This window comes from Gossypium hirsutum, chromosome A05 (assembly GCF_007990345.1).
Source record: "Gossypium hirsutum isolate 1008001.06 chromosome A05, Gossypium_hirsutum_v2.1, whole genome shotgun sequence".
In the NCBI taxonomy this organism is placed as follows: domain Eukaryota; kingdom Viridiplantae; phylum Streptophyta; class Magnoliopsida; order Malvales; family Malvaceae; genus Gossypium; species Gossypium hirsutum.
Genome location: NC_053428.1, coordinates 9,758,835 through 9,774,517, shown reverse-complemented (window position 1 = coordinate 9,774,517; position 15,683 = coordinate 9,758,835). Strand labels below are relative to the sequence as shown.

At 30.4% G+C, this 15,683-nt stretch overlaps 1 protein-coding gene across 1 annotated transcript; it reads left to right on the top strand.

The window, feature by feature from the left end:
* Positions 1–11,414: 11,414 nt before the first annotated feature.
* LOC107959016 (cytokinin riboside 5'-monophosphate phosphoribohydrolase LOG1) lies at positions 11,415–15,479 on the top strand. Its single transcript, XM_016894964.2, has 7 exons — positions 11,415–12,059; positions 12,669–12,766; positions 12,894–12,924; positions 13,641–13,740; positions 14,722–14,792; positions 14,880–15,023; positions 15,148–15,479. The coding sequence occupies exons 1-7, from the start codon at positions 11,748–11,750 to the stop codon at positions 15,238–15,240; spliced, it is 849 nt and encodes a 282-aa protein (XP_016750453.1). The 5' UTR covers positions 11,415–11,747; the 3' UTR covers positions 15,241–15,479.
* Positions 15,480–15,683: the final 204 nt, after the last annotated feature.

Genomic DNA, 15,683 nt, shown 5'->3' with positions numbered 1-15,683 from the left:
TTTCCCCACCAAATGGGATTCTACCAAAAACATTTCTTTTAAGTTTTCATTAGGCCAGTCCCTTCCTTTTTCAACATACAAGTAATAATTAATCTTTTTAAAAGAAATGAAAAATAGCTAACTCTTTGGAGTTCAAGACTAAGAATTTTGTTATAATCATTCTATAACTATTTCTTGATTCTACAAATTATTTTCTTTTTTTGGGTTTTTGTGCCTCCATTTCACATGGTTAAAAGATTTTAGGTTATCATTGCTGCTGGACAATGTTTATATAATATAAAGCACACATTTTTACGGTATGAAGGAAGAAAAAAAAAGTGCCATTTACTCTGTTTTTACAATGAATTAGAGAGAAAGGATGAAGAAAGACTCAAACTTTTTACATGATAAAACACTAAAAGCAGACACATGACATTGATGGAGTTGAAAACATTTTAAGTTTAGCTGTAAAAAGAGGGACAGTTATAAGTGGTAACATTCAGTAAACACACAAATAAACAGAAATGGCCCCCAACAAGTTGGTCAGAGTCCCACATTCCCTCTGCCAGGTAGAAATTTATGGGCCCAATCCCCTTATCATACCCAAAGCCATTCCTTTTAGTTATGGGCTTAGTCATTAGGTATGGACCCACTTTGACTATTGGCCTTGCCTAGTCTGCCTTCAGCTGTGTACTACCCAAAATTTTCACAAATAAACAAACGTACAAGTAAATGAATAATGTTTTCCCATAAACTATCAAGCTAATTGAATTTTTCAAAAATGATTTAGAAGCCAAAGCATTCCCTATGCTCTCTCTTTTTTTTTAAAAAAAAATGAATTCAATAAAATTTTAAAATAAGATCTCTTAATCTGATGACAATTTTTTTAAAAAATACATGTGATTTTACTTTATTGAGTCACTTTGATGTTCCTCCAAAAAGACAACTTGGGGTCTATGAGTTATTAAAGCCAAATTCATTGGAACAAATCTCTCGAGGCACCCTTAATTATGTCCTTTGACCATTGACAAATTAGCTTGACGACAAAGAGGGAAGTTCTGAATTTTGGATGTAAAAAAGAGTTGATGACCTAATCCAATCTTCCTTTAATTGAATAAGAGATCAATATTTATATGCTTATAAATTATATAATTAAAAAACCACTGTGATTTAAAGATGATAAGTATTCATTTTGAATCTAAAAGTTGTTTTTTTTTTCCTTTAACAATGGAGGTGGGGCGGGATAGTACAACGTAAAACATGTTTTTTGGTTTGGAAGACAGGTTGCTCGCTTCAACTCACCTGCTTCAATATTTTAAAATTACTATTTTATTTTTATTTTTATATATTTGATTTTTAAAAGGATAAAAATATAGTAATACATCACTAAATAAATTATTAAATATTTAGATGAGATATTTAACTTATTTGTTAAATGTACATTGAAATCTTTAAAATAACTAATAAATTTGAAATAAATTGAGGTAATTATAGATGAAACGCAATGCATGAAAGTAGTATTGATATTTAAATTTTAACATCTACAGTTAAATAGGATAGTATTGAATAAAATCATGCCACCAATAAAATAATAATAATTTGATAATATTTACTTGCTCCACTTTATTGTCACTCCTATGTACGGTGACGGAACTAGGGATACTACTGCCAATGGTTTTAACTCCCTTTAAAATAATTTTTTTATTTAAATTTTTTTATAATTTATAAAATTTTAAATTAATAATAATAAAATTATAATTTAATTTTTAAAAATAATAAAATTTTAATTTAATATTATAAAAACTATAAAATATAAACTATTAAAATAATAAAATTATATCTTTACTATCGTAGTAATATATAATTTAATTCTAACCCAAAAAAATATCTAGATTCATCCTATATCTAACTAAAAAGTGAACATGTTTTTGAATTTTCTGACCAGGGATGCTGGATTTCAACTTTATCATTTGTTCTTTTTAAGAAAACTGTCATTTGCTGAGCTTGTAGTAATCATTACATTAATGAGCTAATTAGAAATTTTGGTAGAACAAAACCAAATTTCTTACTGTTATTTCCCTTGAAAGTGGGGAAACTTCTTTTTCTATTTAACCTTTTTCCAACCATGTAATAACCTCAACCTTCCATTTTCCCTCGGTTTTAACAAAAATATTAATTCATTTTTTATATATATTCTCTTTAATTATATCAAAGACTAAAGCTTGATTACTACAACGAAAAATGTTTAGATATATTTAAAATATTTTTAAAGTTTATTGACTCTGACTAGGTTTGAATTATTATGGAACATGGGGATTTTACCTTTTTTTTTTGGGGGGGGGAGGGGGGGGGAGGGGGGGGGATTTGTAGGGCTAAGCACAAAAATGAACAACAATGGAGCAAGGTAGCAAGGTATCCACCAAACAAAGAATGATAATGTTGGATTTCTTGTTCCAATGACAGACAAACAAACTCGAGTGGTAATCCCATAACATAAACATTTCTTTCTTTGGCAGCTGAAAGAAAAAATAAAAAACAAAATTTCGGCGTCATGTTCATGGGATTCTGACTCAACTCGAATGCAGCCCATTTAAACTTTCACAGGTGTTTTTTCGGAATCCACCCAAAAAAATGGCTGCAGGCAGTTCCCCATATGACTGCATCGGGATTGGCTATTTTTCGATTCAACCACCATCGTTTCCTTTTTACTATTGACTGAGCAACATTTTCAAACACGCTCTCGAGTTGTCTTAGCTAGCATCATGTCAATGCCACTGCAATTATTTGGAAGACAAGATATTGAAATCAGACAACCTTCTCTTTGCTTGCTTATAATTATGTTCTCTTAGACGTTTTATTTGTCATAAATAAAGTGTTAAAAGATCACAAATATTCTCATCAATTTTACAATTTGATTATAGTCATGTTTGAATATTAATTATTTAAAATTTTTTCCTTGAAAAACTATCAATCTAAAAGATTTTCAAAATATTCTGTGAAAAGCTTTCCGCACGCTGTTTCAAAGGATGCATGTGAGAAATTCAACAAAGTCCTAATACTGAAATTAATAACACAAAGAGAATAGCAATTTAAAATGAACCATACTAGAAATATATTGGGATCAAACATTGCCTCGTATCCGTACTCTAGTATTAAATATAAATGAACCGACTGATCCATTGATGTCAAATATCCCAAACTTGTGTGCTGCGGATTTTGAAATTTGAATGATACGACCGAAAAGCAGTCCATGCATGCAGATATATATAGGTTATACTTTAGTTTAAGTCAAAAGAGCTAAGCCTTTAATTAATTAGTCCACCGAAATGCACCCTATCCCCATTCTAGATCTTCTAAAAGCAATGCATCAGTGGGAAGTTTTGACCTTCAGTTCCATGCATGCATGCTTCAATCAAGTATCTCAATAACTTGTACTTGAAGCATGTGACTGGGAATTGGAATCAAGTCAAAAGCCCTAATATTTGTTCACTATAATTATAACAATATTAATTCATGAATATATATTTATATATAATAGATTGAATTTCCTGTGTCATTAGTAGTCGTCGAAGCCACTTTAATTTCCACGATTCATTAACATACATTCATAGTTATAGGATGCATAGCTAATATAATATTTATATTAACAATAGCTGTGTATTCATGGGATTCACAGCTGCATAACATTAGGTGAGATATGTTAAGCAGCATGTGACAATATGCAAGCAAGCAATGCCAACTATTATATTATTATTGTTTGCAGTAATATTTTTCACATACGAATTACCAAATCTAATGATTTTTTTTAAATAATTATGAGTGTTTTAATTCGTTTTGAGGTTTAAAATTAATATTGTTTGAGTTTGGAATAATATTTAAATAAAATCTTTCCAATAATAATGACTATAACATTCAGAGAAAAGATTGTATGAAACTGTGATTCCACATCATCCCTATTCATTTTCAACAGGAGAATGACAAATCAACTTTTTTCTTCTGATTTTTAGCATTTTTAGTTGGAATTGAATTTTTTAGGAGGAAAATACTAAAAATTAGAACGAAAAATCTAATTTATCATTCTCTTATTGGAAATGGATAAAGATAATATTATATCACAATTTCATATAATCTTTTTTCATAAGATTCATACTTAGCTTGTTAATTTAAATATGAATTAATCAAATTTAAATTTTTTGTTTTAATATATTTGTTGTTCCCTTTTATGGTAGGGAATTTAGTCTTTTAATGTACCAAGTCGTAGCCAAAAATGCGACCAACAAAGTCATGTTAATTTGAAGCAAGAGTCACATGCAATTAGCGAATTAAATCAACCGTTTCTATTTTAAGCTATACACATACAATTTCCGTATATAAATTTGCATCTCAAACTCTCCTCCATCAATTCAATTTTTTTTTATTTCTGTATTTTGATTAATGACATCATATATATAGTCGAAGATGGTAGCTTTTTATTTATTTATTTTTGTATGATATTGAAATGGGAAAAAAATTAGAAAACATAAGGAAAACAACGTGACATTGAATTGTCTCACTCGACAAAACAGAAGTCGGTGGTACTGGTCTGGCTTTTCACATTAAAAGAAGTAAGTTTGTTTTAAGTTGAAAACCACTAGACCTCTCTTCATCTGATGTAACACTTTCTTTTTTCTTTCCACTAATTTAATTGTTTGACTCTTGTACAAGTACCAATTATTCTAATCAACACACTAGTACTCTTTTTTGGGAGGCAGGTTATGGAATCATTAATCGTCTGAATCATATTCGTCCTCGAATACGGCTTAAAATAACTTTTTTTCATCATTCGGTTAAAATCAAATTAATAGATTGAACTAATCTAATTCGGTTAGTCGGTTAATATATTTTCATCTCTATTTAAAATGTTTTGAATTATTAAAAAAATAAACATTAACAATGTATTTTTTATATGTTTTATACTCATTTTAACCAAAAGAAAAAAATATATAAATTTCGATTAACCGATTGAATTAATCGAAATATTTCGGTTTGGTTAATGTATTTAAAAAAATTTGATTTGATTAATGGTTAAATATTTTTATATTTCAAATAATTTGATTCGAATATTAATCGAACCGATCGTTTGATTTGTACACTTCACATTAGATAGATATATATTAACAGATGATCCATACTTTATATATATATACATATGCTATTAAAAATTTGAATTTTCAAATAATATAACAAAATAAATTATTCACTTTTTTTTTTCGAAACATAAGTTTTCTTTACATTTTAATTATGGGGTGTCAAAATGCTAATAATAACTAAACAACAAATAATTATTTCGATTATTGTTATAATTGATTCAATGATGGATTTTGTAACAAGTGTCCTGCTACATGCACCCAATAGAAAAACCTTGGGAATAATCCCTTGAGGCCTTGATGGCTACAGGCAACCAACTTTTTTATCCATTTTCATTAATAAAACAAATAATGCATCATTAATAGATGAGATTAATTAAGTAAACAAAATGTTGAGGGTTGATTAATTGAGAAATAATCAATGATTCATGTGATGTTTGAATCTGTCCCTAAGCGACTTTCTGACGTAATTAAAAACAAAAACACATATATCAATTAATAAACAAATATCGTAGAGATAGAGGGATGGGTCATGGCCTCATGGGTGTGTTGGTGGCTTGTAACAAGCAATAAATCCCATCATTAAGACTTATTGGGAACATCATTTGATGAATTAATAAAATGTGGTAAAGTCAAGAAAGCAACAAAGATTCCAATAGTATTTTTTTTCTGAATGGTGGTGTGACAAAAGGAATTGGTTTTTTTTTTTTGAATGAAAAAGAAAAACCATAGACCAAACATGAGGATCAATAGATAATGAACAAAATGTAAATGCAATGTAATCAATCTATTAGGAATATCCCAATGATAAAAAAATAGTTTAATTTTACCGAAAAAACAAAACAAAGATCAAAAGGAAACAAGATTAGAGTATTCTTTTCAAAAGGGAATTTGAATCAAGTCTTAACTTTTTAAAGTTTGAAAATTCTTGTAAGAAAACAAAAATAAATTAATTAAATTTATCATCTTTCTAGTTAGGTGAACCGTCTTCTACAATATGCCCGAACCTAAGTGGATGCTATGGGTATATAAGTAGGCAAGATTATTAATTTATTAATGTTATAAAATATAATAATATTAATAATAATATTAATTGTGACAGAGATATTTGCCTTATCCCAAAAGGTACAACGGCAACCCAAATCTTTTGTTCCTTAGGATGATGCAAATGAAAAATAAATAAAAAGCAAAGCTTTGTCTTTGCCTTCCCTCCCCCTCCAACTTGGGTGCCTAATCAACTCATCCCAAAATTCCCCAACTTCAAGGGAATTAATAACGTTGAAACTTTAGCTCTGGGGCGGCTTTTGGATCCTTCTCATATATTCCTTGCTTTCTATTTACAATTAATTGGATTTTGGAACTGTCTGTCTCCAGAAATTATTTTTTTTTATCAATTTGACGAAATCAGTAGAAGATATTGCACGTAAATGAATGAAGTAAATATATTTATATATATATTTATAATTATGAGGAAGTAAATAGAAGAGACTTCATGCAAAATATTATCTCTCATCGTAAAAAAAGGTTGATGCTAAAACCAGGCATTTATTCATATATTTGGAGTAAAGGATAAAGAATACAAGTTTCTAAATATTTGATTGGTGTATGAAAATTGGAGGAAATTGTATGAGTTGGGGGGTATATGTTGATGTTCCTAAGATAAAGAGTACGTAGGGACAAGATGTGAATGGGGTTAGCATATGTTGTGTTAGTGGAAAAGACAATGGCCATATAACCCAATGACATGTCCTATGATAAAAGGTTTTTGTTTTATATATTTCATATAAAAAAACATGATATGATCAATCGATGACGGAAAGTGGGGAGAGATGGAAAAGCAGTGGAGATCAATGACTTATCTCCGACTAGGAATTCCACCATTTTTTTTAAGTGGAACTTATGAATATTTTTTTATATCAATTTAAACCAATTATTATTATTATTATTAATCAAATGCATTGCTCATGGGAGCTTATCCAACAAAACATGATAATTATGAAATTTCAGAAATAAAATGATATAGGAGTATTTTTTAAGCAAATCTCATTTTTCACTGATTTTTGCATGCTTTCTTTGATAGCCTTCCCATTCCTTACTATCATCCTCTTCCAATTTTTTTTCTTTATTACAGCTTGAATTACAACATTATCCAAAACTCGATATTCGAATAAATGAAATTGAGTATCAAACTTTAATTAAGTTCACTTTCATCATCTTTTTTGCATCAAATCTAAAGTAAATACGTACCAAAAAGACAAGAAAAAGTGATGGGAGCGTTGCACTTGCCACAATCTAAACCACAACGTCTCACCTCAGCTAATTAAAATTGGGCAACCATCCATATTCTTCTTATTACAAATGCCCTAATAAGCTCTAAAGGCAAATTTTTTTGTTGGGTTATTTTTGGGGCAGGCAAAGGAAAAAAAAAAAGGTCCATTCATATTCTGATATGAATGAAAAGGGGCCTTAATTTTTCAATCTTGTTGGCACAACATCATCTTCAACTTCGAGCTCAAAATTTACTTTGAATGTGTGAAGAGAAAGAGAGGATGTGATAGAGAACAACAAAGTGTGTTGATGTTTTACTAAATTTGGATAAAGCCAATTTCTCCAAATTTAGGACCAAGTCTTGAATAGGTGTCAAACGTGGAGTGGCGAGTTTTGAACCTTTTCTTTTTCTTGTTTTCTTTTGGAGAAGAATTATAATAAAATGTCTTGCATGTTTTATTGCATGATCATTTTCTTACCACAGAATTGACAAGGGATAGGAGTGGCATATCCACATGTCTATCCCCGTGGTTTAGATGGGGGTGGGGGGCCGGTGCACGTGTCGACCAAGGGAGCAATCTTTAACGTATCACTAGTATAATACTATTTAAATTTTTTTTACGTAGAAATTATTGTATGTAACTTAAATCGTAAAAGAGTTTGTCATTCGAGTTTAATTAACATGTTCTTTTTTAGTTAACAAAAACTTAAGAAATGTTTTAATTCTTGTTAAAATAAACTTGAGATATTAAAATTCAGTTCTTACAATAATCAAATAGAATTTTCTTTTTAAAATAAGCTAAAATAAATTGTAATACGAATATTTTATACTTGATAATTTTTGAAAGTGTCAACTCAATCTAGCAATTAACATTGCACGTGAAAAATGTTACGATATGCTTCCCTCGAAAATTTAGAGGGCACTGAAAAAATCACCCAACTTATACTGCACACCATCTGCTTTCTGCTATGTTTTGTTGCTATCAATTAAACGGCAAAAGTGCAGCACACCATCTCCAAAATAAATAATTAAAAAAAATTAGCTGTTTTAAAGGAATGAAAACTAAAGAAAAGAAGTTATAAATTTAAGATTCGAAGATAATTTGTTATTGGGTGATCGCGCGTCAAAAGACATTTATTTACTTATTTTTATACTATACATCGAGAATAGTAATAGAAATTATCATAAAGTAATAAAAAATAAAATAAGACCAAATAAATTTTACGTAAAAAAATTCTTATTTGGAAAAATCATGGGTAAAAATAAAATTATTAATGTTGAAATACAAAATACAAGATATAAAAAGTTTTCGACTACACATTTTAAAGGTTAAACAATCATGTTATAATCAATGTTTAATAAAATAAGTATAGTTTTATACGGATTCAACTTGTGCGGCATGATCAATATCTTAGGGACTTCGACCCTCGTTCTTTTGCCCCCCACAGATTCCCCATTTTGACTCTGTATTTTATTTTTTATAACACATGAGTTGCACCTCGAATTTTGCAAATCAAATCAGATGGAACTGGAATCACATAAGTTTAACACTTATTTTGATTTATAGGAAGAAAAAAAGGAGAATTAAATAAATCGTTTATAAAATATTGTTAAAATCAGAAAAAAAAAGAAAGAAAAAAAATGGAAGCACTTCAAATTCACATCCAAAATGGCTAAAAAATTATACAAAAGTCATCCATACAAAATTTGATAAAATTAAAGCAATAATGGTAAAACAAGATGCTCCAAAAAATTGGTAGAAGATGAAAAGAAGTCGAGGAGTGGGGTTGGAAGGACAGCATATATGATTGGTCCAGCAAACAGTCCTGTGAGTATGCGGGAATTGGAGATACTTTTGTTTTATTATGCTTATATATGAATATATTATATAAAGGTTAAAATATGTCTGAATCCCTGTATTATTTACACATTTGGATTTTAGTCCTTTTACTAATATATATATTTTTGAATTTAATTCCTATACTTTTTGAAATTTATAAATTCAGGTCAAATTGTTGACACCCCTATTTTGTTAAATTATCTAGTGTAACATTTGAAATTAAAAGAAGAAGAAGAAGAAACTCACATAATCACTATATAACTAATAAAATGGTATTGCAATACACATGAATTTTAACAATTTTGACAATTAAACTTGCATTTTTGAATATGAAAAGTAGAGAGACTAAATTCTTGAAAATTAAAGTAAAAGAACTAAATTCTAAATGTATAAAAAGTACAGGGACTTAGAGTATATTTTAGCCTTGTATAAATGTTTCCTTTGCAAACAACATCGATGTTGAATGGAGGTGGTGGAGGGTACAAATGAAATGCGTCATTGCCTAATTGGCTAATCTCATCATGCACTCACGACCTTTCTCCCTCTCTACTAATTTTCTAGACCCTATACTATACACTCTAAATCTTAGCATCAAACACTTCACTTTTTTTTTTTTTGGGGGGGGGTTTCTTTTTCTTTTTCATGCTTTTCATTTTAACTTTGTATGTATCATGATCTTCTTTCTCAAGCATCTCTCCATTCACCACAGAAAATAGAAGGAAAAAAAGAAACAAAGGACAAGAGTCGTGTAATGGTTGGTAAACTGGATTCCATATTGGGGGGGGGGAAGAAAGGCAAATGACCTGGGAGATGAGACCCTAAAATGTGTAAATTTTATTGGTAATTTGATACCCAAACAGAGAATCTTAGGAGATGAACTTGGTTTATTCAGTAATTTTTTAATGGAGGATATTCGGTAGTATTCCTTCAGTCTCAATAAAGATGTTACGGTTGACCGTTATGAAATTGAATTTTTAAAAATATATTTAAAATTTACTTCATTAAAAACTTAACAAATAAGAGTCAAAATGTGACAAATTTAATGGAATGGAAGAAGTACTTCAAATTTAATAAAAAAATATCTATGTTGTCGAAAACTCTTAAAATGTATAAATTCTCGAGTATAATTAATTATTAAATCAAAGGTGTAGAGTTAGTATTTATAAGGGTAAAATAAAAATAAAATGTTAATAGATTACATCAAATTGGGGGGGGGGGGGAGAGATATAAAGTGATGAAATGAATAATGTAAGTAGCAAAATGTGAAAACATAGTTTGAAGAAAGTGATATTCCTTTCACCGAAGCACAAATTATGTGAAGTTTGTTCCAATTAATGGTATTAATTTGCCAAAGAACCTGAATTTTAGAAAATGTCAGAATAAGCATCAAAGCATATGAAAGCATCTTGAAGGGAATTGTTTTTGGCAAGTATTTATTACACTATTCACAACCCAAAATCCCCTCTTTCTCTATTGTTTCAAACACACATAAATTTGTACATGTTCATTTCTTCAAACAAGAATATATTGAAAAACAAAACCTCTTTCTCTAAAAAGAAAAACCGAAAGCTCATGTACACATCTTTTTAAGAAGTTCTTGAACTCATGTTCAACAAATCTTTATTCCTTCCATTAGAAGATAGAGAAATTAAGGATCCCATTTTTTTTAATGGTTAATTAAAGAGATCTTCAAACTTCAATTAATCTTCTTATTGAAGAGACAAGAACTATCATTTGAAAAGAAAAAAAAAACCTTTTAACTACCATGATTTGTCACTTATTATAATCTTTTATTTTCTTGAAATTTAATTATCATATTTATAATTAATGAAAAAAATCCTCAACACGGGTTTAAAATGTTATTATATGATCTAATAATATATAAACAAAAATAATAAAATGAGACATGTGTTACTAATTTTTTCCTTTGATTAAAATGAAAGATGACAATGAAGTGGGGTGAGAGCAAATATTTCTAAGTTCATTATCGTTCCACAATTGGCATGCTTTGCTCTGCCACTTACCTTGCTTTATTATGGTTGTATAATCTTAAAAAATCCTCCCCTCTCATTTCGCTTCAATTTGATTTTTTCTACTTATCTTTAATATTTTCAATCTTTTAAAAGCTAAATAAATATTTTGATATAATTCTTTAAAAAATATTTAAACATATATAAAATAGAGTGAGTCGAGGCAGAGTAAGCAGTTATCGTAACATTTTCATTCCTATATCTAAAAAGAAAATCTACTCTATTCTATCCTACATCTATTTTTCAAACAAAAAAAAATAGCTCAATTTAAAGTGGATCGATTTAAAATATATGGGCAGTATGAATTTTGCAATTCCTATTCAAAATGCATGTGAATATCTTATATGTGTTTGTGAAGTTGTATTTAATCATAGTTATATGTATAGAATATGATTCTTTAAATATATATCTTAAAAAAAGGGGTAGAATTTTGATCCGAGGGTGAGTCAACCGGATAAAACAAAGGGTGTGGTAATCATCTCCCTTTTGTTCGTAAAAGGGAAATGGGGACTATTAAGAGCATGGAATTACGCATGCTAGTCTACAACTACAACCTTTGTGGCCTCTCCTACCGTTATATATGCTCACCAAATCACACCCCCAAATTGTCAATCTTTTTTTATTTTGCTTTGTTCATTGAAGCAGAGGATATTTCCTTTGTTTCTTCTAAAATTAAAAACACAAAAGTGAGAAAAATGGAGGGAGATATGGAAATGAAACCATCCAAGTTCAAGAGAATTTGTGTCTTCTGTGGGAGCAGCCCTGGAAAGAAGAGCAGTTATAAAGAATCTACTATTGAGCTTGGCAGGGAACTGGTACTTGTCCTGCCTCTGCCCTCTTCTGTTCTGTTTCACCCCTGTTTTGCTCTTGCTTTTATTTATCTTCTTGTTAAACTGGTTTCTCAACTCGTGTTCTTGAATTGCCTTTTTTTTTGTCTCTGCGGTTGACCTTTTTTATTTTTTCTTTAAAATCTGTCCTTATTCTGTTTTGGCTCTGTTTTGCTCTGTTTTCATGTATTGTTTCGAAGCTTATTTTGCATGTCCTTTCCTTTTAATACTTTCTAGTTTTTTTTTTCCAATAAACTTGTTTCCAATGATTACCTTCTAGTGTGATTTTCTGCTTCTCTTCCTGTCTAGATATTCTTGAGGATTTAAAGCTTCATTTCTTCATCAAAACTGTTTGTTCCATTGCTAAATATTTGAACTTGGCCAAGAAATCAAATGATATACTGTTTATTGGTTTTTTAATCAAAGTTGTTAATCTAAAGATTCTGAATGAAGGGTTTTGGTAATTTATTTTAGTTTGAAGTAAACTAAAATGTACTATGGTGAAAATACTCGATGAAGCAGAATTTTGTCAGTTGATCCCAAACAACATACTGAAATGTTGAATTACCCCTTTACTCTATTTTTTTCGAAATGAAGGTTTCGAGAAACATTGATCTGGTCTATGGAGGAGGTAGTATTGGATTAATGGGTTTGATTTCTCAAGCAGTTTTCGATGGTGGCCGCCATGTCATTGGGTAGGCATTTCCTCTGTTTTTTGTATTTTCCATTTTCATTAAAATAAACATGTAACTTAAAAATGGATAGATTGAGTTTGTTCTAATATTGTGTTGGGTTGTTGTTCATGATGTTCAATGTCTGCAGAGTGATTCCCAAGACACTTATGCCAAGAGAGGTATGATTGTCTTCCATTTGTATTGTATGTTTTTTGAAGCATTTTATTAAAGTGACCTTCAATAAACAATAACCTCTAGAGGATGAAGAAGAAGAACATTATCTGCTGCTCTTTTTTTATTATATATGAAATAGGTATTATTTCTTTTTCTAGTGGTAGCTCCCATGACATGAATTTCTACCTCACTTTTGTTATCTTTTAAACATGGGTTTTCAGACTTTGTCTCTTTTGACACTCATGCAAGATATGCAGGTTCCAATTTAGACTTTTTGGTTGGTCCTCAAATTATCTTTTCCCTGGTTTTTTTTTTCTTTTCACATTTCTTGGTCTCCTTTATTTTTAATGAAACATTATCAATGAATTCCATTCCACCTGAGTGTATATGGGTCTTCACCATTTTTTTGTCCCCTCTCCAATGGTGTTAATTTGCCCAACACCAAGATTCTCATTCTCTTAGTATAATATCAGGTTTATATGGTGCATGTATTTTCTTTTTTCTTTTTTCTTTTTGGGCTGTGAATTGAGTGCTGACTTGCCAAGCAATTTCCTAAGTAATAGTGTGATTTTTAGAATAGAGCCCACCACTTGTGCTACTCTCATAATTGCTTTTTCCAGTGAAGAAGGTTTTTTTTTTCCTCACACTAAAAGTTGGTATGATGAGAGGGCATCTGGGATTGCTTTGTATTGATTTGGGTGTTGGTGGCTAACATTTGCAGATAACTGGAGAAACAGTGGGGGAAGTTAAGGCAGTAGCAGACATGCACCAAAGAAAAGCAGAGATGGCTAGACAATCTGATGCCTTCATTGCCTTACCTGGTTGGTATACTAACCCCCGAGCCCTGCTCCTTAATATCATCATACAACGTGTAAATACATATATATATATGATTTTCTTTCATGTAAAACTTGTACATGCCTGGTTTCATGTTCATTTCAGGACAGTTGACAATTAAAATGAAGGGGGGGGGGGATAAGCAAACCGTTTGTTTTAGCTGACTGTCTGTTTTAAGGGTATAGAAAACTCTTTGCAGCTTCAACTACCAGAGTTTGGTCTCCCTAGCCCCAAGAAAATGTTATCAAAGAGCTACCCATCAAGCTCTAATCTCTGACATCACAACCTTCCGTCACTGAAAATTAGGCTGTCCATATTTTAATTATTGTATATTTATGTCATGTGGAACCGGAAATTATCAGTGTCACTTAGCCTAAAAACTTCACGTGGTGAGAATGCAATGATCCATCTGCAGCAGTAGTCCCCAGCCCGTGGTTTAACAGTACCATCCCTTAACCAGATATTATGAACTAAAAAGAAAAAAAAGAAGAGAATAATTGTGAAACTCTTGATTTATCTTTATCAAAATGGTCCATCCTCTATCTTTTGACAGATTACAACATAATAATGATAGGTTTTGCAGAATTGTGTACCATACCCTTAAGGCCTTAACCAATCTTTGTTTGATAGCTTCTGTTGTTGATGTTGATCCAATCCCTCAATGGGGGGACCTTGGGGACTATGGTCCTTTTTCCCTGGACCACATCCGGCTCACTCCCATGCTTTTCAAGGCCTTCCTCCTGGCTCTCAATCGTAAAAGGAAAAAGGCCCTTTTGCCATACAAATTACATCTTCAACTTTTAGGGACTCCCTTTCTCATTTCACCCAAACTTGCAAATATATTGGATAAATGGGCCTATATATAATCGGAACCTAAGAGTATTGGACTTAAATCATTTAGCTCTATGTGGTATTAGGCTAACATGAAAACCCATTAATTTACAATCAATGTTTTTTTAATGAAGGTGGCTATGGAACTCTTGAAGAACTTCTTGAAGTCATAACCTGGGCCCAACTTGGAATCCACGATAAACCGGTATTTTTTCCTTTTATTTAATTTTCGAAAAAATCATGTTTTTAGCTTAAAAAAAATATTAAAATAATTTATTTGTTGAAAATGAAGGTGGGATTGTTGAATGTGGATGGATACTACAATTCATTGTTGTCATTTATTGACAAAGCAGTGGAAGAAGGTTTCATCAGTCCCAATGCTCGCCATATCATAGTGTCGGCTCCCACTGCAAAAGAATTGGTCGAAAACATGGAGGTGCTACACTTCTTTCCTCCTATCAATTTTCTATTTATTTAGAAAAAAAGAGAGACCTGTTTAGAGTCAATTTTGATGGGAAACTCGAAAATCCTAATTGTCCTTTTGTTTGGCGTAAAATTAGGAGTATGAACCACAGCACGAAAGAGTTGCTTCAAAGCTAAATTGGGAGATGGAACAGTTAAGCTATCCAGCAAAATGTGAAATCTCTAGGTGAATTGAGAGATCCGAAGCATTGGCAAAAAGAAAACAGAAAGAAATGCAGATTTCGTGGGAACTAATTTTAGGAGATGAAAATTCTTCCTGATAGGTATTGTTAATTAATTTACTCATTTTCTGATAAAACTATATACTACCCCCCATTAACCTTTTCTATCATTTTGAAGTTGAATTTTGATTATGTAATGCTCAACCTTTTGTGACAAAGTTGCTGTGAAATGAAAAAGAAATTTGTCCCATGGTTTGGAATTATGTTGTATAAAGTGCTTCTTCTTGTTTAATTTTATGGGTTTTCCATTTTCTTTTTCTAGAATATTGTTGGTCCTACAACTTCTTAATCATGGATTAAATTACCAAAAATAAAAATAAAAACCTACATTGAAAAACAAATTAATTTATTTAGGGTGAGATAAGCAAAGAAAAAACAAACATTTTTTTGTT